This window comes from Bombina bombina, chromosome 3 (genome assembly GCF_027579735.1).
Source record: "Bombina bombina isolate aBomBom1 chromosome 3, aBomBom1.pri, whole genome shotgun sequence".
Lineage (NCBI taxonomy): Eukaryota > Metazoa > Chordata > Amphibia > Anura > Bombinatoridae > Bombina > Bombina bombina.
Genome location: NC_069501.1, coordinates 77,632,225 through 77,659,576, shown reverse-complemented (window position 1 = coordinate 77,659,576; position 27,352 = coordinate 77,632,225). Strand labels below are relative to the sequence as shown.

General features: G+C 37.3%; 1 protein-coding gene across 2 annotated transcripts in view; it reads right to left on the bottom strand.

The window, feature by feature from the left end:
• Positions 1-19,261, bottom strand: part of LOC128652891 (OX-2 membrane glycoprotein) — a 162,962-nt gene extending 143,701 nt beyond the window's left edge. Inside the window, exon 1 of one of the 2 annotated variants that reach the window (XM_053705880.1) lies at positions 19,193-19,261. In XM_053705880.1, coding sequence (XP_053561855.1) covers positions 19,193-19,204 — 12 coding nt within the window. In that variant the 5' untranslated portion in view covers positions 19,205-19,261. Of the gene's footprint in view, positions 1-6,602; positions 6,818-19,192 lie in introns of those variants that run through there. The other variant, XM_053705881.1, reaches the window with a different exon arrangement.
• Between the last annotated feature and the right edge of the window lie 8,091 nt (positions 19,262-27,352).

Genomic DNA, 27,352 nt, shown 5'->3' with positions numbered 1-27,352 from the left:
GAAACAGGTGATTAATCTCCTCTGAGGCAATCCTGATTGTGAACAACCTGTGAACAACGCTGTGTTTATATTATATGTGTGTATATATATATATATATATATATATGTTTTGTGTGACAGCAATTTGTGCCCAATCAAGTTGTATATGCATGGCAGTAGAATGCTTTATGAGTGCAATTTGCCAGATGTGTGTATTGTTCACAATCAGGATTGTTACAGCTAAACACGGTTATAATATAACATTGCACTATTTTGCTGTCATGCTTATAATATAATATAACACTGCACTATTTTGCCGTCATGCTTATTAATTTGGGAGGTATATTTTCATGGCAAACATCGCCATTAATTAATATATATGCACTATGAATAAACCCCAATAGATTAAGGATAACATGGGGTTAATGGATAGTTAGCCTCAGAAGAGATTAATCACCTGTTTCCCTCTGCTCACACAGCAGTAGCTAATATATTGTTAAGGTCACATGAACATGATTCTGCCATTTCATTGGATATTTTTTAAACATTGTATGTTTGTTAAATGCTATATATATGATGTGATATTCATTTGTTTTATTCACTGCCTGAGGAAAGAGGGCCATAAGAAGTTTGAAATGCGTTGCAGATTATATTAAAGTTTTAAATATATTTTTTTGCTCCAATAAATAGTCCTCTATGCATAGAGGTTATTTTAGATTTTTATCTAAAACTGTGTTGTTTTTTTTTAAACTTTTATTTCAACTGTGGATCTGGTACCTGTTTGCCTGAGTGAGCTAGCTGGTGGGCTCATATTAACCCAGCTGGTCTGACTTGCACTGCATTATAGTGCGCCACGTTTGTGAGTTTATTCTTTGGAGGGTCTTTGGGATTTTCCTCTATTTTGTAGGGATTTCATGCACTATTGGAGCACCCTTCCCCCTCCCGCCTTGCAATTTATTTTGCAGCAACCATTGGTCTATCCATGATCTGGAGTGAGCCAGCTGGTGGGCTCTGATCTATCCAGCCTGCCTGACTTGCTCTGCCACATAGTGTGCTGCTTTTGTGAGTATCATTCTGTAGAGTGATGTACTGATACAATCTCCAACACTTGTTGTGATCTTCTGCACCATTGGAGCGCCTTTTTCTGTTTTTTTATATTTGCAGTTTCTCCACTTTGTTCCAAGAAGAGCTGATCCTGGTGTATCTGTCCTTAACCATTGACGGAAGCCTCTAGAGGGCGCCTTTGTCCTGAGGGACCATCTTTGATGGACTTTATTTGGTGGGTTAGAAAAAAACCTAACACCTGCTATCGCGGAATGAAAAGCTCCGTAATGCAGCCCCATTGAAGTCTATGGGGAAAAAAAAGCTACGTTTAAACCTAACACCCTAACATAAACCCCATGTCTAAACACCCCTAATCTGCTGCCCCCGACATTGACGACACCTACATAACGTTATTAACCTCTAATCTGCCACTCCCGATATTGCCGCCACTGAAATAAATCTATTAACCCCTAATCTGCTGCTCCCGATATCGCCGCCACTGAAATAAATCTATTAACCCCTAATCTGCCGCTCCCGATATCGCCGCCATTATACTAAAGTTATTAACCCCTATTCTCCTGCACCCCAACATTGCCCACACTATAATAAATCTATTAACCCCTATTCTGCCACTCACCGACATCACCGCCATTAAATAAAGTTATTAACCCCTACACCTCTGATCTCCCACATTACTACCACTAAATAAACCTATTAACCCTTAAACCTGCCAGCCCCCACATCGCAACAACCTAAATTAAACTATATCAACCCCTAAACCTAACCCTAACACCCCCTAACTTTAACATAATTAAAATAGAGCTAAATTAAAGTTACAATTATTAACTAAATAATACCTATTTAAAACTAAATACAAACTTACCTGTGAAATAAAACCTAAGCTAGCTACAATATAACTAATCGTTATATTGTAGCTAGCTTAGGTTTTATTTTTATTTCACAAGTAAGTTTGTATTTATTTTAATTAGGTAGACTAGTTCGTAAATAGTTATTAACTACTTACTAACTACCTTGTTAAAATAAATACAAACTTACCTGTGAAATAAAACCTAAGCTGCCTTACACTAAAACCTACCATTAGAATGTCAGTAGCTCTCATCCTATTGGCTGATTTGAACAGCCAATAGGATTTTAGCAGCCCTAATTCTTATTGGCTGATTCAAAATTTTCAGCCAATAGGAATGCAATGGTATCCCCAGTATAAAAGGGGTACCTTGCATTTCAATCCTCAGTGTACGGCGGACGATTGCATGAAGAGAACCCTCCACGTTGGATCGATGGACCTCCGTCTTGGACCTCTCCCTTGGTCCTTCGCCTCGTGCATCGACCGCTCTGCCTCCGCCGGGATGAAGAAGATGCCGGTCCAGTGATGGATGAAGATGGAGCTGCCTGGATGAAGATGGAGCTGCCGGGATGAAGATCCTTCAAGCGGGACTTCAGCAACTGTGTTAGGTTTTTTTTAAGGTTTTTTGAGTGAGTTTTTTTTTAGATTAGGGGTTGGGCATTTCTTAAAAGAGCTAAATGCTCTTTTAAGGGCAAGAAAAAGAGCTAAATGCCCTTTTGAGGGCAATGAACATACAAATGCCCTTTTCAGGGCAATGGGTAAATTAGGTTTTTTAGATAATTTTTTTATTTTGTGGGTTTGGGGGTATGTAATGTTAGTGGGTCTTTGTATTTATTTATTTTTTCGATAAAGAGCTGATTTCTTTAGGGCAATGCCCTACAAAAGGCCCTTTTAAGGGCTATTGGTAGTTTATTATAGATTAGGTTTCTTTTATTTTGGGGTGTTTTTCTTTTTTAAATGGGTATTAGAATAGGAATAATTGTTATCATTTTGGATAATTCGTTTATTTTGTGTAATGTTTTTTGTTTTCGTTTTGGTGTGGGGTTTTCTTTTTAGAATAGACATTTTTTATTTTTAATGGGCAGCAAAAGAGCTGAATGCCCTTTTAAGGGTGATGCCTATACAAATGCCCTTTTTAGAGCAATGGGTAGATTAAGTTTTACTTTATTTTTTATTTTGTGGGTTTTTGGGGGTGGGGGTTGTATACTGTTAAGGGGTGTTTGATTTTCTTTTTTAGCAAAAGAGCTGTTAACTTTAGGGCAATGCCCTACAAAAGGCCCTTTTAAGGGCCCTTGGTAGTTTATTATAGATTAGGGTTTTTTATTTTTTTTAAAGGGTATTAGAATAGGAATCATTTTTATTGCTCTGGATCATTTCGTTTGTTATTTTTGCAATGGTAGGTTTGTTTATTTTTTTGTAATTTTAGTGTTTATTATTTTTTGTAATTTTAGTGTTTTTTTTTGTAATGGTAGGTTTTAATGTAAGGCAGCATAGGTTTTATTTCACAGGTAAGTAATTATTTTTACTAGGTAGTTAGTAAATAGTTAATAACTATTTACTAACTAGTCTACCTAGTTAAAATAAATACAAACTTACCTGTGAAATAAAAATAAAACCTAAGATAGCTACAATATAACTATTAGTTATATTGTAGCTAGCTTAGGTTTTATTTCACAGGTACGTTTGTATTTATTTTTAAATAGGTATTATTTAGTTAATAATTGTAACTTTAATTTAGCTCTATTTTAATTATGTTAAAGTTAGGGGTGTTAGGTTTAGGGTTACGTTAGGGTTACGGTTAGGTTTAGGGTTACGGTTAGGTTTAGGGGTTAATATAGTTTAATTTATATAGTTTAGTGGTAGTGATGTGGGAGGCCAGAGGTTTAGGGGTTAATAACTTTATTTAGTGGTGGCGATGTCGGAGAGCGGCGGAATAGGGGTTAATAGATTTATTATAGTGTGGGCAATGTTGGGGTGCGGGGGAATAGGGGTTAATAACTTTAGTATAGTGTGGGCGATGTCGGGCAGCAGCGGAATAGGTGTTAATAAATGTTATTAGTGGCGGCGATGCCGGGAGCGGCAGATTAGGGGTTAATAGGTTTAATATAGTGTTTGTGATGCGGGAGGGCCTTGGTTTAGTGTTTAAAAGGTGGTTTATGGGTGTTAGTGTACTTTGTAACAATTTAGTTAGGAGTTCTATGTAACAGTTTTGTTGCGTAAAACTCATAATTACTGCTCTCAGATGGCGGTACAGGTCTTGTCGTTATAGGGTGTAACGCAAGCTTTTTAGCCTCACCACAAAACTTGAAATACCAGCGCTATGGGAATCCCATGAAAAAAGTGAGGAACTGACGTTGCGTTACAGGCTACAATGCTTGCGGTACAGCTATACCGAAATTACTTGTAATGGCGGCGTTACTGTTTTAACGCTGAAATGGCCATTTTTTCAGCATTAAAACATGAACGCACAACTCGTAATCTACCTGAAAGTGTGTTCAATATAGTACAGGGTGAATTTTTTAAATTACTCTTTTTCTTTGTTTTTTTGCATTTTCCATACTGTGACACTTTTTTGGGAATTAGGGTTGTTTATAACAATGAGATTAGTAAAAGCAAATTGTTTAAAAACATAGTTAAAGTCAGATTCAGAGCAGCAATGCACTTTTATGACCTATCTGACTCACCAGATGTACACAATGACAACAGGCATATGTGTGTAGCCACCAATCACCAGCTAGCTCCCAGTACTGTTATATAAAATGCTAACCAGACCCTTGTTTGTTTTTTTAACTCACTGCAATTTTACTTTTTTTTCTGTAAAGCAACCACACAAATCATACTCACCTGCAGAAATAAACCATAATGGGAAAATCCACCTATTCAAATTGGAAAAAAATACTCTTTTGTGTCCTTTTCTATATCGTCATGGTAAACAGGTGAATTTCCTAAATATATCACACACAATTTATCATTCCAAGTTTAGCATCAGTTCACCTTCTCACACTACTTATTTTGCTATTCAGTAAAGAATATAAGATAAAAGACATTGGGCTAGATTACGAGTGGAGCACTATTTTAACATGTGCCCGCAAAGGGGCAAATTTGCCCATTTACGAGCACATGATAAATAATCAGCCATTATAAGTGGCTGGTTAATGCTACAGTGAGTTTGCGGTAGCACTTTACGCTAAGCGCAATTAACCAGAGGTCAGACCTCTGGTAATTAAAAACATGTTCCTCAATTGCCCCTCAAATAAAGTGTACAGTTCCTATAGTAACTCCTTAACGACCAAGGACCAAAGTGTCAGTTAAGGACCAAGGACATGCCTGACACGTCCTCTGGGGTTTCAAACGCTGGAAGCGATGGTGATCGCTTCCAGGCGCTTGCAGGGTATTAACCCTTTTTTTTAGGCACAGATGGATATATAGAGCCACATTTACATAAATGTAATGAAAATGTATGGGAAGGAGGGAGAGGGAGGGGGGAATAAATGTTGGGCAAGGGATCTGGGAAGGGGTAGGGTATTGAGGGGGGGCAGCTAAACTACATAATTTGTTTTATTTTATATAAAAAATAAAGAACACAAGATGGCGGCAAATAGGTAGAGGGGGGAGGGTTAGATAGATGTATGGGGGGATCAGGGAGGTGGGGGGCTAAGGGGGGATCGAACACTGCAGAATTAATATTAAAAAAAAATGCCAGTACTTAAGATGGCGGTGACAATTGTGAGGTGGGGGAGGGATGAGAGCTGTTTGAGCGGGGTCAGGGAGGGATCAGGGGGTGGGCTTTGTCAGGTGGGAGGCTGATCTCTATACTGAAGCTAAAATGTACCCTACATGCTACCTAATTACCTTATTAACCCCAGAGAAGCATTTACAACAATTTGTGCCATAATTGCACAAGCTGTTTGTAAATAATTTCAGTGAGGAACCTTTAGTTATTGAAAAAGTTAACAATTTTTTTTATTTGATTGCATTTGGCGGTGAAATTGTGGCATAAAACATACAAAATGGGCCTAGATCAATACTTTGGTTTGTCTACTAAAAAAAAAATATATACATGTGAAGGGTTATTCAGGGATTCCTGAAAGATATCAGTGTTACAATGTAACTATGGCTTATTTTAAATAAAATAGTTTGGAAATAGCAAAGTGCTACTTGTACGTATTGCCCTATAACTTGCAAAAAAAGCAAAGAACATGTTAACATTGGGTATTTTTAAACTCAGAACAAAATTTAGAAACTATTTAGCATGGGTGTTTTTTGGTGGTTGTAGATGTGTAACAGATTTTGGGGGTCAAAGTTAGAAAAAGGGTGTTTTTTTCTATTTTTTCATCATATTTTATAAAAAAAATTTATAGTAAATTATATGATTTGATGAAAATAATTGTATCTTTAGAAAGTCCATTTAATGGCGAGAAAAACGTATATAATATGTGTGGGTACAGTAAATGAGTAAGAGGAAAATTACAGCTAAACACAAATCCCCGCAAAAATGTAAAAATAGCCCTGGTCTTTAAGGGTAAGAAAATTGAAAAATGGTCTGGTCACTAAGGGGTTAAAAAAATATGAGCATCTTTTTTTTTTAAACTGCACAAAGCAGTTAAAAGGTTTTAAAGTGAGCAGATGTAGGGTGTTAAAAAAAACAGCACTGAAAAATGCCTTTACATTGAAGTCTATGGGGACTGTTTTTATATTGTTAATATACACTCACCGGCCACTTTATTAGGTACACCTTGCTAGTACCAGATTGGACCCCCTTTTGCCTTCAGAACTGCCTTAATTCTTCCTGGCATAGATTCAACAAGGTGTTGTAAACATTCCTCAGACATTTTGGTCCATAATGACATGATAGCATCACGCAGTTGCTGCAGATTTGTCGGCTGCACATCCATGATGCGAATCTCCCGTTCCACCACATCCCAAAGGTGCTCTGTGGAGGCCATTGGAGTACAGTGAACTCATTGTCATGTTAAAAAAAAAACAGTTTGAGATGATTTGAGCTTTGTGACATGGTGCATTATCCTGAAGATGTGAACATGGTGCATTATCCTGAAGATCAGAAGATGGGAACACTGTAGTCATAAAGGGATAGACATGGTAAGCAACAATACTCAGGTAGGCCGTAGCATTTAAACAATGCTCAATTGGTATTAACGGGCCCAAAGTGTACCAAGAAAATATCCCCCACACCATTACACCACCACTACCAGCCTGAACCGTTGAAACAAGGCAGGATGGATCTATGCTTTCATGTTTTTTACGCCAAATTGTTTACACCACACGCACAAGAGTGAATACGTGGCAGGGTCCAAATAGAGCACATGCGACACAACAGTCAAAACCCTCAGGAGCATATACATAATCACATGGCAGATACCAACCCACACAAAACTACAGGTACTCCCATGACCCCCCTAATGCTGGGGCCAAAGGAATAATTGATGAAGAATGTGCCCAGTTGGAGCAGGTTTTTCGGGTGGACCAGCAAATCAGGGAGGGAGGAGGAGGTGGGATAAACCCACAGGCCACCCAACAGGAGAGGAATAAAATGAGACAGACTCGGGTACCATCAAAATACAAACCATCATAAATCTATCAGACCACAGGCTCACTAGGGAAGAGGAAAAGGTCCTTAGTTTAGGTCTAGGTTTTGTGTCCTCCACAAACTTTAACCTGTTTCGTACTATGTTGGATGTTAATAATTTGTACGTAATGTAACTTTACGCAAACAATTTTCTTCAGTACAGGCAGGTTCAGAAGCTATATCTAATCATGGAATTGTGAATATTGATGATAACAAGGGTCTTGCTTTTTCAGAAATTTGTGACCTTATTGCCCTAAAAGATCTAGAGCATGATAGAGGAGTGTCAGTCATGAGTAAGAAATACAAGAATCCATCTACTTTTTACCCCGTACATAGTAGGGGTAATATAATCGAAACTTTTTATCAAAGAGTAGAGAAGGATTTGAGGATACTTTCCAACATCAGCCAAAAAATAACTTGACAAAATATGAACAGTTAGCACTAAGGAATTTAGGCCAAAATGAGAACATAGTCATTAAGGGGGGTTCAGTTGTACTCATGAACAGATCCCAGTATGTTGATGAAGCATTGAGACAACTAAGGAATACTGAGAACTATGAAAAACTCAGCCAGGATCCCACAAGAACCTTTCAGCGTCGACTTATGTACCTTTTGGATGAGGCATTGGAGCAGGGATTGATTGATTGATAATGATACATTCCTATATTTATATGTAGAACACACTGTGACTCCAATATTTCATCACTTACCAAAGGTGCATAATTCGACCAGCAATGTACAGGGCAGGCCTAACTTCAGAAGTTTACAGGAAGCCAATCTCAGGTAACAGTCTTTTACACGCCAAGAGCTGCCATCCTCGACATGTCCCCTATTCAGTGGCCAAAGGACAATTTGTCCGTTTAAAAAGAAACTGCACTCTGACAAGCATTTTTGAGAAATATGCAGATGCTTTACAAAGGAGGTTGCTGGATAGGGGTTACAATTTGAAAGTAATTAAGAGAGCAAGAGAAGAGGTCACCATCTTGGATTGAGATGTTCTCTTGAGAGATGGCAACAGACATAGGGAAATGCCAACCAACAAATTAACATTTGTAACTGACTATTTCACTCAGTACCAGGAGATATGTGGCACAGTATGTAAACATTTCCAACTGCTTGTAGCAGATGATTCTCTGGCAGACACGGTCAGAAAAGGATGTAGGTTCTCTTACAGACGGAATAGATCTGTGGGGAATATGATCTCATCATCACAGCTTAAGGGACCGGTGTCTGCAACAGAGTCATCTTCATGGCTAAGACACAAGGGGACATTCTAATGTGGATATTCCAAGTGTAAGGCCTGTGAACATGTACAGGTGGATACCACCTTTAGGTCATCTGTCACTGGGGAAATTTTTAACATTGCATCATGCTTGAACTGTCGTGTGACATATTGTATCTACCTGCTTTGGTGTTCAATTTGTAACCTGCAGTATGTAGGGTTGACCACTAGGGAGGTAAGGTCCCGTATTCGCGAACACTTTTCAACAATAAGTGTAGGCAAAATCAGTACCCCTCTGGTTGACCACTTTGTTAGAAAACACAACAAAAATTGTGACTCTCTGAGATGGTTAATCATAGAGAAGGTGCAATCACAGAAGAGGGGAGGAGACAAATTCTAAATATTACCTAGTCAAGAAATGTATTGGATATTCAGACTTCAGACCAAGATACCGCTCGGCCTGAACTCTGAATATGATTTCATTAATTATTGGTGTTGAACCTTCCACTTCTATGTATATATGTATGGATATAGATGTGTATTTAGATTTGTGTATCTTTATGGCAGCTTATTTAGAATAAGATGACTTTCTTCTGATGCACATATACCCATACATATAAAACAAGTGTACTGTCAATGAGACAAATGGTTCTACAGGCATATGTTTACCCATAAGAGAACTTTCCAAGTGCCTAGTTTATTTATATAGTTAATTCTTAATTCCTATAACTAAGGCATCAGCTTAACCGGGTAATGGTTTACTCCACCCCTGCCTTTGCCTTTATGATAGACATGTAGAACGGATTGCTTTATTTAAGCTAATCCTTTACTGACATGTACGCACACACAAGAATACAATTTTCTCATTATCAATGAGTCAGGAAAGATGTGTCTGTATATGCCTATTCTCTGGCTACTTTCAGTCAGCTTGGTTACATCAGTAGTAAATCTTCACAATACATGTATATAGGAGCGGATCAAAGCTTTTATGTACAATATACGGTATGTAATAGTACAATAACGTTAGTAAACCAAAGGTTGACTTAAAGTGATCCTAGGAAACTTAAACAGACTAAATATCATCATTCCTGAAGTGTGTATATGATATCTATTAGTTAGAATTTGTACTGGATTTATTTGAGTCCAATTTAAGAGAATTATAACAATTATAACAAGTGTTCACAACTTTATCTTAATTGCAAAAAAGGTCCAGATTCTAACTTTATCTATTAGAATATATGTTAGACTCCAATGTAATTATATCACGTTTTCTTCCCCTGTACCTTTAAATTTAAACTTCAGGAGAAATTTTTTTTTCCCCACCAATCAGGGCCCAGTGAGGACTTTTTAAACTCAGTGTGTATGAATGATTTTAAGGACTATGAATACGGCCATGTTAGTCTCTCTTTTGTTGTAAGGGGATTTTGTCCCTCCATGTTTTAAGAAGTCAAATAAAAGTTTACGATTTTATAACTTTACTTACTGGCACCCTTTTCCTTTTTTTTCTGCCAAATTCTGACCCTACCATATAAATGTTGCAACTGAAATCGAGACTCATCAGACCAGGCAACATTTTTCCAATCTTCTGTTGTCCAATTTTTGTGAGCCTGTGTGAACTGTAGCCTCAGTTTCCTGTTCTTAGACAGGAGTGGCACCCGGTGTGGTCTTCTCTTCTGCTGCTGTAGCCCATCTGTTTCAAAGTTCAACATGTTGTGCATTCAGAGATGGTATTCTGCGTACCTTGGTTGTAACAAGTGGTTTTTTGAGTTACTGTTGCCATTTTATCATCTCTAACCAGTCTGCCCATTCTCCTCTGACATCAACAAGGCATTGCGGTCCACACAACCGCTGCTCACTGGATATTTTCTATTTTTCTGACCATTCACTGTAAAGCCTAGAAATGGTTGTGCATGAAAATCCCAGTAGATCAGCAGTTTTTGAAATACTCAGACCAGTCCGTCTGGCACCAACAACCATACCACGTTCACTTAAATCCATTTTCTTCCCCATTCTGATGTTCGGTTTGAACTTCAGCAAGTCGTCTTCACCACGTCTAGATGCCTAAAGGCATTGAGTTGTTGCCTTGTGATTGGCTGATTAGCAATTTTTGTTACCAAGCAATTGAACAGGTGTACCTAATAAAGTGGCCAGTGAGTGTATATGTATGTGATAATATACATATATATTTATGTGTTAATATGTGTATTTAAACATATAAACACATAAATATAAATGTATATTTTTATATACATAAATATTTTTAACCTCTTAAGGACATATGACGGAATTTTTCCGTCATAAAACAATTGAGCAAACTGAAAGCTGTGTCCTTAAAGGGTTAATTTGCTGCCCACCACTGCGCGACTTACCCCCTGCGCTGTGCTAGGTTCTTTGCCGTGTATGACGGCATCCTTCAGAGGCTCCCATTGGAGCCTATGGAAGCGAGCTCTCGTGAGCGCAAAGCTTCCATGCAACACGAATGCGAGATTGTGTTTGCATTGCGCTTTACTTGTAATATTTGTGTGCACTGGTATTGCTCAGTTGAGTGCAAATATCTTGCTCACGAAATCGATATTTTGCGCTCCGCTCATAATCTAGGCCATTATTTTTTTATTACTTTGCACCATCTTGCAATTTAAGAGAATGTCTAGGAATAAAAATATCTAACCATATAATTTTGGATTCACTGTAATGTGTGCACCTAGCTTGTCCAGACTGCTAGCTTTGTAAATAATAGTGAAAAAAAATTGTTAACACATGTCATTTTACTACTACCGACCCTGCAAATCTATGCATTTAACCCTTGCAAAATGGCTACACACTTTAAGTAAAGTACCGCTCAAGAGCAAAAGAGCACTGCTGGTCCGGAGCGGAAGCTGTTGCTGAGATGTTGCCGAGTCAATGAGCAGTGCAAGTTGTGCAACTGGGTTATGCGACTAGGGCTGCTGAGTGGCACTTTACCTATGTGTTTAACCCCTGTGTGGGTTAAACACACATTTGCAAAGCCAAAGTGATATTTTGAAAATTTGATAGCAATAATCGACTGCAAATGAGTTCAGTATTCATTATAGCTGCCTATATTGCTTCCTACTTAAAGGGACAGTCAAGTATAAATTAAACTTTCATTATTCAGATAGGACTTTAAATTTTAATTGACTTTCCAATTTACTTTTATCATAAAATTTGCTTTTTTCTCTTGGTATTCTTAGTTTAAACTAAACATAGGTAGGCTCATATGCTAATTTCTAAGCCTTTGAGGGCTGCCTCTTATCACATGCTTTTTAAATCTCTTTTCAACACAAAGAGACAGAAAGTACACGTGGGCTATATAGATAACACTGTGTTCAGGCACAGAAAGTTATTTAAGATCTAGCACAATACAATGCTAAATTTAAGACAATAGATAATAAACAGTCACAGTCATGTGATCAGGGGGCTGGAAGAGGGTTCCTAGATACAAGGTAATCACAAAGGTAAAAAGTACATTAATATAACTGTGTTGGTTATGCAAAACTGGGGAATGAGTAATAAAGGGATTATCTATCTTTTAAAACAATAACAATTCTATGGTTGACTGTCCCTTTAACCATTAATATCACTTAAGATATGTGCAATTACTATCTTCATATCATTTTGAGCAATTTTATATTTAAAGGGACACTAAACCCACAATTTTTCTTTAGTGATTCGGATAGATCATGCAATTCTAAGCAACTTTCTAATTTACTCCTATTATCAAATTTTCTTCATTCTCTTGCTATCTTTATTTGAAAAGCAGGAATGCAAAGCTTAGGAGTCAGCCCATTTTTGGTTCAGCACCTGGGTGGTGCTTGCTTATTTGTGGCTACATTTAGCCACCAATCAGCAAGCGCTACCCAGGTGCTACCCAGGTGCTACCCAGGCGCTGAACCATAAATGGGCCGGCTCCTAAGCTTACATTCCTGCTTTTCAAATAAAGATAGCAAGAGAATGAAGAAAAATTGCTAATAGGAGTAAATTTTAAAATGGCATGCTCTATCTAAATCATAAAAGAAAAAAAATTGGGTTTAGTATCCCTTTAACATGTTTAAACATTGAAACACTTAATTACAATCAGAAATTAACTTTGTGATGCTTGTGTATAATTTGTATACAAATGTCATCATTTAAAAGTGGGATTTCACCTATGTTTTTTTTTAAAAATTTTTTTTATAAAAATAAAAACTGTTTGTTTATTAAAGGGACAGTAAAGTAAAAAAAAAATATTTCATGACTTAAATAGGGCATGTGATTTTAAAAAACTTTCCAATTTACTTTTATTACCAATTTTGCTTTGTTCTCTTGATATTCTTAGTTGAAAGCTAAATCTAGGAGATTCATGTGCTAATTTCTTAGACCTTGAAGACTGCCTCTAATCTGAAAGCATTTTGACAGTTTTTCACCACTAGAGGGCGTTAGTTCATGTGTTTCATATAGATAACATTGAGCTCAGGCACGTGAAGCTCCTAGGAGTCAGCACTGATTGGCTAAAAATGCAAGTCTGTCAAAAGAACTAAAATAAGGGGGCAGTTTGCAGAGGCATAAATACAAGGTAATCACAGAGGTAAAAAGCATATTATTATAACTGTGTTGGTTATGCAAAATTGGGGAATGGGTAATAAAGAGATTACCTTTTTAAACAACAATTCTGGTGTTTACTGTCCCTTTAACTTCTGAACTAAGTATGTGTAAAATTGTTTGTTTATTAGCATCTGAATTGTGTAAGTTGTGCCAACCACAAGGATATAAGTTATCAAGCAGTCAATGCTAAAGAATTAGAAAAATCCAAATGAATTTAAAAAAACCTACTAGAGTAGTAGTATCTGGCTGACTGGAAAACTGCAGCTGAACTGTCCCAATGCAAAATATAGTGTGTGTTATCATAACACTGCTGCATTTGAAAAGATTGTGATAAGTGAAATACAACATTGTGTTCAAATGGAAGGGAATGTCTTTAAATCTGCAAAACTAGGTAACTCATAGAATGACAGACGTATAAAGATAGATTAGATACACAGACAGATATCTAGATAGACAGACCGACAGATAAATAGATAGATAGATAGATAGATAGATAGATAGATAGATAGATAGATAGATAGATAGATAGATAGATAGACAGGTCGGTAGACAGAGACAGATAGATAGATAGATAGATAGATAGATAGATAGATAGATAGATAGATAGATAGACAGACCGACAGAAACACAGCTCGGTAGACAGAGACAGACAGACAGATAGAAAGACACACAAACTAGAAGATAGAAAAAGACAGATAGATAGACAGACATAACAAAACATGAAGACAGGCAGAGAAAAAGCAAGTTTAATGGTAAACAAAAGCAGTTTATTTCACATCATTCCCTCACAGTTAGGGTTTCCACCCAGCTGGTATTTTACTGAAATGTACGGTATTTTACTGAAATGTACGGTATTTTACTGAAATGTACGGTATTTTACTGAAATGTACGGTATTTTTAAGGTTCAAGACAAAGTAGTAATTAAAGATTAAGAGCTAGATTTCAAGTGGAGCGCTAAATATCGCTTGCGCACAATCGATATTAGCGCTCCACTAAGTAATACCAGCGAATGCTAATCTGAGCTATAATGTGCGCTGGTATTACAAGTAAAGCACAGTGTATATGCGAGTTTGCATTCGCATTGCTGGGAAGCACTGTGCTCACGAGAGATCGATTCCATAGGCTCCTATGGGAGCCTTGTTGTTCTCATGCTGTGAGACACGGTATGAGAACCTTGCGCAGCAAAGGGGGTAAATCACGCAGCGATGGGCAGTGTATATGTATATATATATGTATGTGTTAATATGTGTATATACTGTACACATATTAACACATAATATATACAGGTATGTATATAAGCATATACATATATATTTACTGCAACCGCAATGTAAAAGCACTTTTCAGTCCCATTTTTTTTCTAACACCCACACCGATTTTAGCCATCAAAAACTGCTAAGTTCTTTTTTTTTACTCCTTTTTTTTAACTGCTACATTAAAAAAAGAAAAAGAAAACTAGCACTGTATTTTTGGGTCATTTGGGGCACATTTATAAAATTAACCAGAGATCTGATCTCATCTTATCACTTAATTTTATAAGCGCTAATTGCTACCGCAATATCATATCCCTTTAATCTAAGGTAAGACATTAAGATGACTAAGGTGTAGAATGTCCCTCTAAGCAATAAGTTAAGCAATTATGATTCTGTCTATTTTAAATATTGGTCCTTGTGCACATAGCATACCCCCCAACTGTCCCGATTTTCTCAGGTCAGTCCCAATTTTAGGGGCCTGTCCCGCTGTCCCGGGTTGCTTGCCATCTGTCCTGCATTGCCCCATGCATTTTAAAAAAAAATTACAGTGGGTTCATACTCAGAGGTAGCTGTTTTTTCTCTCCCAGGGTTAGATACCTGTTAGATTCCCTGTGCTGTGCAAAAGGAATGGTGTGTGGGTTAAGCAGGAGTAAGAAGGCTGTATACCCTCTGACCTCAGGTAATGGTGACCTCTAACCTCTGGTAGTGACGACGTCTAACCCTTGATGATAATACTAGCATGCCTTCAATTTTATAGGATGAGCAGTGCTAACACCAGGGTAACAAACAGTGGCAGCCTCAGACTGCCAGTTAATGTGCTTGCCAACCCCAGGACCCCATACAATTAATTACAGATACCCACATATGATATAGTGTGTGTGTGTGTGTGTGTGTATCTGCATGTATAAGTGTAAGCTAAGTAGTGTGTGTGTGTATGTGTGTATCTGTATGTATAAGTGTGTGTGTATCTGCATGTATAAGTGTATGATATGTAGTGTGTTTGTGTATCTGTATGTATAAGTGTGTGTTTATCTGCATGTATAATTGTATGCTATGTAGTGTATCTGCATGTATAAGTGTATGTGTGTATTTGCATGTATAAGTGTATGCTATGTAGTGTATCTGCATGTATAAGTGTATACTATGTAGTGTGTGTATCTGCATAAGTGTAAGCTATGTAGTGTGTGTATCTGCATGTATAAGTGTATGCTATGTAGTGTGTATGTTTGTATCTGCATGACTGTATACATGTAAGCTATGTAGTGTGTGTATATCTGCATGTATAAGTGTATGCTATGTAGTGTATCTGCATGTATAAGTGTAAGCTATGTAGTGTGTGTGTGTGTATCTGCATGTATAAGTGTAAGCTATGTAGTGTTTGTATCTGCATGTATAAGTGTATGCTATGTAGCGTTTGTGTGTGTATCTGCATGTGTAAGTGTATGCTATGTAGTGTGTGTATGTATCTGTATGTACAAGTGTATTCTATGTAGTGTGTGTGTATATGTGTGTATAAGTCTATGATATGTAGTGTGTGTGTATCTGTATGTATAAGTGTATGCTATGTAGTGTGTGTGTATCTGCATGAGTAAGTGTATGCTATGCAGTGTGTGTGTATCTACATGTATAAGTGTATGCTATGTAGTGTGTGTGTATCTGCAAGCATAAATGTAAGCTATGTAGTGTGTGTGTATCTGCATGTATAAGTGTAAGCTATGTAGTGTGTGTGTATCTCTATGTATAAGTGTAAGCTATGTAGTGTGTGTGTATCTGCATGTATAAGTGTAAGATTTGTAGCGTTTGTGTGTGTATCTGCATGTGTATGCTATGTAGTGTATGTGTATCTGTGTATATAAGTCTATGCTATGTAGTGTGTGTATATGTGTGTATAAGTCTATGCTATGTAGTGTGTGTGTATCTGCATGTTTAAGTGTATGCTATGTAGTGTGTGTGTATCTCGATGTATAAGTGTAAGCTATGTAGTGTGTGTGTATCTGCATGTATAAGTGTAAGATATGTAGCGTTTGTGTGTGTATCTGCATGTGTAAGTGTATGCTATGTAGTGTGTGTATGTATCTGTATGTACAAGTGTATGCTATGTAGTGTGTGTGTATCTGTGTGTATAAGTCTATGCTATGTAGTGTGTGTGTATCTGTATGTATAAGTGTATGCTATGTAGTTTGTGTGTATTTGCATGTGTAAGTGTATGCTATGATGTGTGTTTCTGTGTATTTGAGTGTGTGTACATATATATGTGTAGTTTGTGTTACTATGCATTTTTGCTGACTTTAAAGGCCAGAATCTAGAATATTAATGGGGAATGCAGAGAGCATTTTTAAAGAATCTATTCTTAAATGTCCAATTAAGATAAAAATATCTAGGATTGTCTCTGCAAAGACTAATTAAATACATAACTCACATGGCTATACCAGTAGTTTGAGCTTGTGTTTGAATTGCTGCATAAGTTTATTTAGAATTTTATTTGTATTACTTTGGTCTTATGATTTTTTTTTTAAGCCCCATCCCTGCCCACCACATATCCCTGGTGTCCATCTTTTGGATTTTGAAATGTTTGGAGGTACGTGTAATGTTCTAATCTAAACTAGAATTTAAAAATGTCCGGGTAAAGAGTGCAACTTTATATATTTTTGTTACAGCTGTTTCTTAATAAAAAAAATTGAACATAGTGTGCATGAGTATGTCATTAAGCATTAGCTATCGATTTAGATCAGCATATTTGGTAAAATGGTAAAAAAGCAATTCCTCTTTCTGTTTTTAATACATATATATATTAGACAAAAACTGCAGGCATACACAACAACTTTAAATTAGTGGGGAAATACACTGGAACAGCCAGAATATGCCACTCGAAACACGCCAACATGTCTCATCAATTTGTCAAGGCTATAGAATTAGAAATGTCCAAAAATCTTCGCAAAAGTTGCTGAGCAAATATTTTTTGATTTACTGGAATACTGCAGCTCAATTGTTCCCTTACAACATATAGGTGGTGTGATTGTGACATCAAAGCATTGGAAAAGATTGAGATAATCGCATGAACTTTAAATGCACTGGAGCTAGCATAATTATGAAAACCTTACATATATATATATTTATATATATATCAGCAGCTTTAAACTGGATATAGGCATGTTCACTGCTGACTTTACCTTTACACATATTTCTCTCAGTATTTAAACATAAAAAAGCAATCATTTTTGGTATTGTTTGATATTTTATGTTTAAAATTCCCCTCCTGTTAAGAACAAACCAAGAAAGTAAATCATACTCATAAAAATAAAACATACGAACTCTATAATAAAGGAAAGTGCAACAAAAGTACGCTACTGCTGAAAGACAGGGTTTTTTTTTTGGGGGGGGGGGTTGTGAAACAACTCGAGGAAATTACAATAGCAGAAGCAAACTAAATCTTGTCATGTGATATATATTATGTATACCTATACATAATAAATATATATATATATATATATATATTGCGGGTAAAGTCAGATATTCGTTAATGCTAGCATTACCCGGGTAAAACGGACATTACCCAAGCGGCTGTTGGTAAATATATATACAATGCACTGTAATTCCCCCATTTTCACTATCTTTTTTGCCTCCACCTCGGGGGTTTCAAGGGGGGCAAAGCCCCCCTTGTAAACCTCGTACCCCAAGGTTCACTTGGGGTGGATTCCAGAGGATTGGTGGGACATCCCCCTTCAACCCCCCAGATGGAGGCAAAAAAAATTGTATGGATGGGGTAATTACAGTGCATCAGGCTTTACCCACAGCTGCTTGGGTAATATCCATTTTACCTGGGTATATATATATATATATATATATATATATATATATATATATATATATATATATATATATATATATATATATACAAAACATGGAAGGGGACTGCACTCTCATACCGGACCGGGTACACATCCCATGACCCTGCAACATGCTCAGCCCTGGGTGCTTACGGGCACTCACAGGAAGCTGTGCTGTCCCCAGAGCCACAAGCAGTTAACCCCAGACAGGTCTGGGTGCAAGAACCATAGGGAAAATTACAAAACAAATGAATACAACACACAGAGAAAGTCCAGCACTCACTAACAAGCTCTCAGCTAAGATTAAAAGCAAAACTGGAAAAGTTAGTCACTGCATCTGGCCAAAAATTGTATGGATGGGGTAATTACAGTGCCTCAGGCTTTACCCACAGCTGCTTGGGTAATGTCTCTTTTACCCGGGTATATATATATATATATATATATATATATATATATATATATATATATATATATATATATATATATATATATATATATATATATATATATATATATATATATATATATGTATATATATATATATATGATATATAAAAACACACACACACACATATATATATATATATATATAGATAGATAGATAGATAGATAGATAAACATTCAGTTATTTAACAATAATAAAATAAAGTTAATGTAAAAATGATTTGATTCCCTGAAGAAAACCATATTACACCACATGTAGCTGTTCTGCTCTGCATGAAAATCATTACACTTCTAAAAGTGAAAGTAAATCAGATAGAAGCCAGCAAGTAAAATACAGATAATACTGCCATAGAAATTAAGTTTGTAACTTACCTTCCAGCCCATTCTGCTCTCTTCATTTGCTCAAAACCTTCTGAAATCAAACTTGCACTGACATCTAAATCACTGGTACTCAATATCAATTGAATGTTTAGCACCATCTAGTGGATTCAGCAGGCTAATATGGATAACAAAGCTTCCTTTTTTTTTTTAATAAGTAAAGTTTCTCACGTCATGCATGGTTTTTGAGAGTCAGTAAAAAAACAGCGTTCTTTTGAGCAATACACCAAGAAGAAAATATGGAGGGATTAAAACCACCAGGTTTGCTGGATTTCCAGGCAAAGAATCTGTCTCAGGCATGGAAGAGATGGAAAGAAGAACTGATCCTATACACAGACCTAACAATGGCTAACAAACTAGAGAAGATGAAGGTAAAACTATTTCTGTACTTACTTGGGGAAAGAGGTGAAAGACACCCTTCTCCCAGGAGTAGCAGCTCCCTCACCGGCACAAATAATGAAAGTATTTGATGATTATTGTGAATCAAAGCAGAATGACACTGTTGAAAGATATAATTTTTTTTCAAGGAGTCAGGTGGAAGAGGAAGGAATAGATGCATATGCCACAGTGCTGCGTACACTGGCAGCCACTTGCAACTTTGGAAATATTAGAGACTCGTTAATAAGGGAAAGGATTGTATGTGGTACAAGAGATTCTAACCTCAGAGAGCGAGAGAGAAGTGGACTTAACTCTAGAAAAATGTTTACAAATAGGTAGAGCTGCTGAGCTGTCTAAAACAAGATTAAAGATTATAGAGACTCCCAGCACCAGTGCAATGTCAGTCCAGGGGATGGGAACAAGGGACACCCTGAGGAAGGGTCGCAGCAGAATGCCAGTGACCCCAGACAAGAAAATACAGTGCATGCATTGTGGGAAGCGACATGAGAGACTGAGAGAGAAATGCCCAGCATTTGGACATCAATGTAAAGGATGTGGTAAAGCCAATCATTTTATTAGCCAGTGTCATGCCAATCCACAACAAAGAATGCCAGCAGCAGTATATGTGTATGAGACAGGATACTCAGGGGAATATGAAGACATGTGGTGGCCGAAGTATTTTTATGGCTGATGACTCTATTAATGTAACAGTAATAAAAAAAAATAATTAAATTCATAACCAATACCTTAGATGTATTTTTGTCACTAACTACTGCTAATCAACAATACTGGATTGCTCAACTGTAACATAACAGACCACAATACTCATCTTCAAAACTCCAGCTTGCAGAGACTTATATTTACAGCTAGCAACCATGCTTGCCGAAACTACATTACAGCATTAAGACTCCATCTATCTTAGATTGGAGAAGCTCTTGCAGTCCGTACTGGACAAGACGCTGCTAGACCACATTTTAAAAGGCATTGAAGACAACACAATGGGATTTTCTCAGCAACTTAACAATATGGAGGCACCTTTCCCTAATTGTGTAACACCACTTAATCAGATACTGACGATGGATAAGGCCAAGGTTCTGACACAGGAAAATATTTTAATGGCAGATCACGAGTACCACAAGGTGGTTTTTTACCCTCCTCTGTTCATGGGGTCCACTGGACACCTCAACCAAACCCTAAGAGGATGTTATCTACGGAGGACAGCCTTATACACTCTACTGACCGACCACTGCGCACTTGGCTTATACTGGTAAAAAAAACATACAGTGGATACTATGGTCTGATTACATCTTATTTGTAACATGGCAAGCGAGAGATTAATCTGGGTCACCACATTTCTGTGCCGGATTGTCTATTGGACTCTACACCAACAGCATGTCAACTCAGATCCTACATCATACAAATAGACTTAGGTCTCATTGTCATGCTCTTGCTGAGACTCTTAACATTTGTGTGATGCATGTTCATGACTCAACAGTTGTTTTGAGAAGGAGACCTGAGATGGGGTAAACTAGAGAACAGTTCCTACTTCTGGTTACATTAACAAAGTGTGTCATGTATTTTTTTTTTTATTATTATTAATGATGTTTCTTAGAGAGGGTTAAATCATAGATCTTATTAAAATAAGAGTTTAAATAGTGATATTGCACATATAACTTCCTGTATATAACTTTCATGCAATGCTTAAATGTTCATTTTGTTTACTACCTTTTACTCTATCTAGTGGCAATAAGAGTTATATAATTCCCTTTTCATTAAAGTGATTGTCAATTTTCACTGTTTTGAAATTATACATATATAGAGAATAAGTATATTAATCATACCGCCACTTTTATTTTTTAATCAAATGTGTAATTTAATTTTTATCAGCATTTGTAAATAGCGTATTTTCACTATACCTGCTCCTCCCACTCTCCACTTCCTTTTTCTATGCAATATTACGTATACAGCGGTCCCACCCACTGTTTACATAGTGGCAATGCGCGCTCCCGTCTCAGTTACTCACTGCGCATGCGTCAAACAACGATTCCGCTGTCAATCAACATAGTATTCAGTGAATCATTACATTCACTGAATACTATCGTTGGATAGCGAAGCAAAGGATCTCATCCTCCATCCCGTAATCTTGCGACTCAGTATATTATCAAAATCTTAATGTAAGTCTATTTAGAAACGGTATTTTGAAAATCGTTTTTTACATAAATGTAAACATTATTACTTTTGCAGGTAATCGTATGTGATTGTAGAATGTGGAGCCCTTTTTAAACTTACCAATCCGTATATTGTTTCAAGAATCAATGAACTCCGTGAAGTATTCAAATGCGCATGCGCGAATTGTGAATGAGCTTATGGGAAACATGTTGTAAGCGGAGTCTAATGCAAGCGCAATGCGGACTCGTGACGACACACAAAGGGGTTGGGTCCCCCTGTGGTTAGCGCCGTGATTCGTTATGCTGATCGTGGCTATAAATGACAAGGAGAGATAGCAAATGCCGGGTGGAGGATTATAACGACGGGATATAAAAGCATTGAAAATGACGGTAATTGCGATGAAATAAATAAAATGATGAATGAAAGTCAAGTTAGTTTAAGATTAATATAACGCAGAACTTTAGAGATGATGCAGAGTTTACATTCACTTTAAGAGTCTCCACCAAGGTTATTTAAAAAGGTAATTTCATTGGTTGTGTTAAACTTTTGATTTTTAATATAGAATAACAGCTACAAAAAAATAATATATCTCTAACTTGTGTTCTGGCCCCTACTTTAGTGGTGGTGGTGTGGGGGGGGGGGGTGTAGGGCATTAGACTGTAGAGTATTGAGTATATAGTATTAGTATATATTTATTTGATAAATAAATTACCTATATGGTTTTAAATCCTAACTAGAAAAGTTGTCTTTCCTTACATATTGTGTTTAAATTCTTGCTCATGAGATGGCTGCATTACTTAAAAAAAGTTATTGTCTTATAACTTTTAATTATGTGATAAATTTAGCCTCTCTCATTCCCAATCGTATATTATATAACATTTGACCTAACTATCTTACATTCTCCAACTTATGGTTTTAAAACCACACTTCCTTTCTTCCAAGAAATGTTTTAATTTTATTTACTAAGTGCGGTCTATATCCTAGCATATTAATAGTTGATCCAGTTCTGGCCTCTATTTGTTCATTCTTCATATAACCTTAATCACATAGCATTGTTTATGTTTCTTCACCAATAAAGGGTCCATAAATGACCTTGATATTATATAACCCCTATGGTAACTTAAACATTTTATCAGGCAAGGCCCAAGAGAGGTCTTATCTAGTGTCAATGGGGAAAAAAGAGGACAGCTGAACTGCAGGTTTTATCTTGTATAACTGGCAGTCTATGTAATCTTGATGTATTTCATTTCCTACTTGTTTTCTTTGTATTTTGTACCTGTAAGAAACATTGTCACTGCTTGTCCCCAATAAAAATATAAATAATAATAAAAAAATTAATAGAGCTCTTATTCTTGTGCTCATTTTACAAGTTGAAAGTTAAAAGTTATCGCTCGAGCGAAAGCCTCAGGCGCACTAACATCTGAAGTTTGGATAGTGCTAAGTTTTGTCTCCCTATAGACTTTAAGGGGATAATAAACACTTTAAGATGGTAATAACAAATGCTAAATCATATATATACTATATATATATATATATATATATATATATATATATATATATATATATATATATATATATATTTCAAGTGTGTGGAAAATGCTTTGTTGGAAAATACCTTGGTTCTCTATTCTATTGATTTCACATAAAAGAATGTGTATATTGTCTAAGTATCACATCTAAGTAGCACACATAAATATATACAAATATATATATATACAAGGTCCTTATAGAGTGTGTTTAAACTCCTTATAGGTCTTCACAACTGTCCAGTATTTAAAAGAACAGGAGAATATGGTATTTGTTCATATAGTAAAAATGATGATAATAACACAGTTCTTTTGTAATATCCAGAGTCAATATGAGGGAAAATGACAGACCCCGTCAGGGTTCCTACTTACTTTCCTTAACCCCACTCTTATGAGGTAAGTGCTGCACAGTGAGAAGGATGGCCCACAAACATCTCCAGAATCCCCTCTTCTCTGCTCTTTGGGGATGGTAGAATGGTCTTAGGATCACATATTACTGATCACTGCTTTTTAGAGTGATAGGTGTATTAGAAATCCAATATATAAAATTTGCAATATATTTTTATTATTTATTTTGTCCTCTTTTTCTGTAATTCCATTTTGAAATTGTGAGCTTTTCAGTTCCTGTTTCAAATGGAAGTGCAGAACACTGTTATATTCCACACAGCCATTGGCTGCACACTCTTGTGACCTATTTATAACTGTGATGAATGGAAACAAACAAACAAAAAGAGAGGCGCCTGTGTGTATCAGTAAGAACAATTATGGATAGAAAAAGGCCCTGATACAGGCTACTCACATTCTTTCCAAGCACACAACCAGTGCTATCAGGCGCAGGCTGGATATTTCCTACAGACCCTTGCTCATATCAGTTCATTTGGTTTTATTGCTATTTCAAGTTTTTAATAAATTGATGTGATTTTAACTTTTGAACCATGCACGATTTCCTGAATTCTACCAATCCTTCTTCTTCTGGGCGGAGAGTCTGGGGACTACAGCGTTCCAGTATCCTGGGGATCAGCTAGCTGGGTTGCTGCAAATATCTAGCCTGCGCCTGATAGCACTGGTTGTGTGCTTGGAAAGAATGTGAGTAGCCTGTATCAGGAACTTTTCTATCCATAATTGTTCTTACTGATACACACAGGCGCCTCTCTTTTTGTTTGTTTCCAGTCATCACAGATAATCTGACACCAAGGTGTGAAAAGAGTGCATCCACTTTTTTAATTTAAATGTCGGATGGGCGTTGGTTCCTCAACATCATTTGGATACCCTGAAGATCATCTATTTTTGGGACATTCCACTGCCAGTGGATTTTTCTGGACTTTTGGTATATTATATATCTTTTATACCTGTGATATTTTTGTGTATATATCAGTATACTTACACCATTTATCTATTTAATATCATTGCATTATATCCACTTGTGTTTTCTAGAGCCCCCTATTGGGATTAATATATTATTTCCCTTGTTAGTACTATTTATAACTGTCCCTAACTGGCTACAGCAGAGAAGGTAACCTAAGTTACAACATGGCAGCTACCATTGTTTTATAGACACTAAAACTTTATACTTATTTGGCCAATGTTTCAACAGCTAATGAAACATACAAAATACATCTATTTACATATTATTCTCTTTTCTTTGACGGCATTATTCTATCCAACATTTATTTAGGGCCATATTATAAGTGGAGTGCAATATGTTGCTTTTGCTGAAGCAATATTTCCGCTCCACTTTGTAATACCAGCGCACGCTAATGTGTGCGGGTATTACAAGTTAGGTGCAATGCAAATGCGATTGCATTCTGCTCACAAGAGCATCCTTCCATAGCCTCAGAACACAGACGGCATCAGAACATCGCACAGCGAAGGGGGTAAGTAGCTCAGCGATGGGAAACATTTTTAAAAATATATGTATATGCCAATATACATATATATTTATGTGTTAATTTTGGGTATATACACATATTAACACATAATTTACATATATATTTACTGGGAACACACAGTTCCCCTAGACCGCAATGTAAAGGCACTATTCAGTACTGTTTTTTTCTAACGCTGTTCCTAACACGTTTCACAGTCACCAAGTTCCATTTGTTCCTGTCCACATCCCCTGACTGCAGTATTAACGTTGGTCTGGGATCGTGTATGTGCAGGCTTATTCTTACCTCATATGTAATTGAGGTTTTACTGTGTAAGTGCTCCTTGTATGTTGGACATGTTATTTTTTATTCATTCTTAATCAAATGTATGGGCAAGAGAACGTAGATAATAAAAAAGTAGGAAAGGAAAACCAGGGTCAAAATGGTACTGCCGCCATTTTGTCGTGTGGGCTCTTGTCATCATGAAAGCAATGTGTTACGGTACCAACAGTGTACCAAGGGTTAACCCCAGATGAACAATGTCCTGCATAGGAAATCAGCAATTCACAAACCAGCCAGTTTTCAGGTTTAAAACAGAATGACTTTTATTAAAGGCTAGATGCCTAGTATTTATACAGGTTTGACCCCAGATGGGGGGGTTGGAAGACTCTTGTACATTTAGATAAAAAGGGGAAGACGCCCTTTTATGAAACAGTAGAATTACATTACTTAAATACTTTACTTAGGCAGATAACAACTTAAACACATTTGGCTTGTCTTATCACCTAGCGTCTGCTCTCTGAGGGTGATTAAACAATGGCCTGTTTATTACTTAAATGTAATTATAGCACACAATAGCTGAGGCCAGAAAACCTGTCTTTAGAAATTAGATTCTTAAAGCTAAACACAGTTAACTCTTTCAGTCCTGACAGAAGGGTCTGTCACATAGCTCCCCCCTTGTGGAACACTCCGGCAGACCCGGCTTGACCCTTTTGCGGGTCAACCTGGGGATGACCGGACTAAGGGGTGGTAGGCATGTCAGTTTGCTGGGACAATCCATTTGTATTCCCGTTATGAGAGAGAATTCCTGTCCATACAAACAAGGGTTCAACTTCCTCAGTGCCCAGACTAGGGCTAAACAGTCCTTCAAAATCTCATCAGCTTCTTTACGAGTTTTCTGTACCTGCTCTTTATAGGTATCCACAATCCCTTCATACTGACATAGGGTGCCCTTGAGTTGCTGCACCTCACTATGAGCCAGCATCAGCTTCTCCTCCAGTGTCGCTAAGTTTGTCTTTAATGTTTCATGTTCCACTCTCAAGCTGGTGTTTTCTGCAGTCTGTCGGTGCAGCCTGTCTAGCAGAGATTCCTGTTCTAAACGTGCTTTTTCCTCTGCACTCCTCTTCTCTCCTGCTAGCACTGTTACATGATTATTTAACGTGACCATTTCATCCTCTACGTGACTCTTCTCCTTCATCAGCGCATTGTAACGGGACTTCCACGTATCAATAGCGGATAGAGATTTACTGAGCTCAGCATCCTGGGGCTTAGCAGCAGGGGGGTCAGTCTCTGCTGCACGGATCTGAGCACGGGTAGTCACAGGGTTAACATCAGCGGGACCCATGGGAGCATAGGCAGAAACAAGGGGGACCAAGGTATTTCCAAGGAGAACATCAGCTGGTAAATCCTTCATGACCCCCACATTCACAGGTCTAGCGCCCCCTCCCCAATCCAAATGCACCCTGGCAACAGGCAGGCGGAACACAGTGCCCCCTGCTACCCTCACAGCCACAGTGTCTCCTGTGTGCTGTTTCTCAGACACCAAGTTCTTTCGAAGCAAGGTCATGGTAGCACCAGTATCCCGTAGACCACTGACCTCCTTCCCATTCACTTTAACCAGTTGCCGGTTATTCCGGTGGGCAGCTTGCACAAGGTCTGCCTCATGTAGGATGCCCCAGCATTCTTGCGCCTCTACGTAGCGGGCCGCAGGCTGAGGGTTACGTGTGATTCCGCCGGCAGGTCTTCTCCAGGACTGTGCTTGGTTCGCTGCATTTAGGGGACACTCTGGTCTTTTGTGCCCTAGTTGCTTACATCCAAAGCACCGAATAGGTTGTGAGTAGCCCCGCGAATTGAACCGGGCTCTCTGAGGGTAGTTCGTGGCCAGAGGCCGTGTGGTATAGAATTACATTACTTAAATACTTTACTTAGGCAGATAA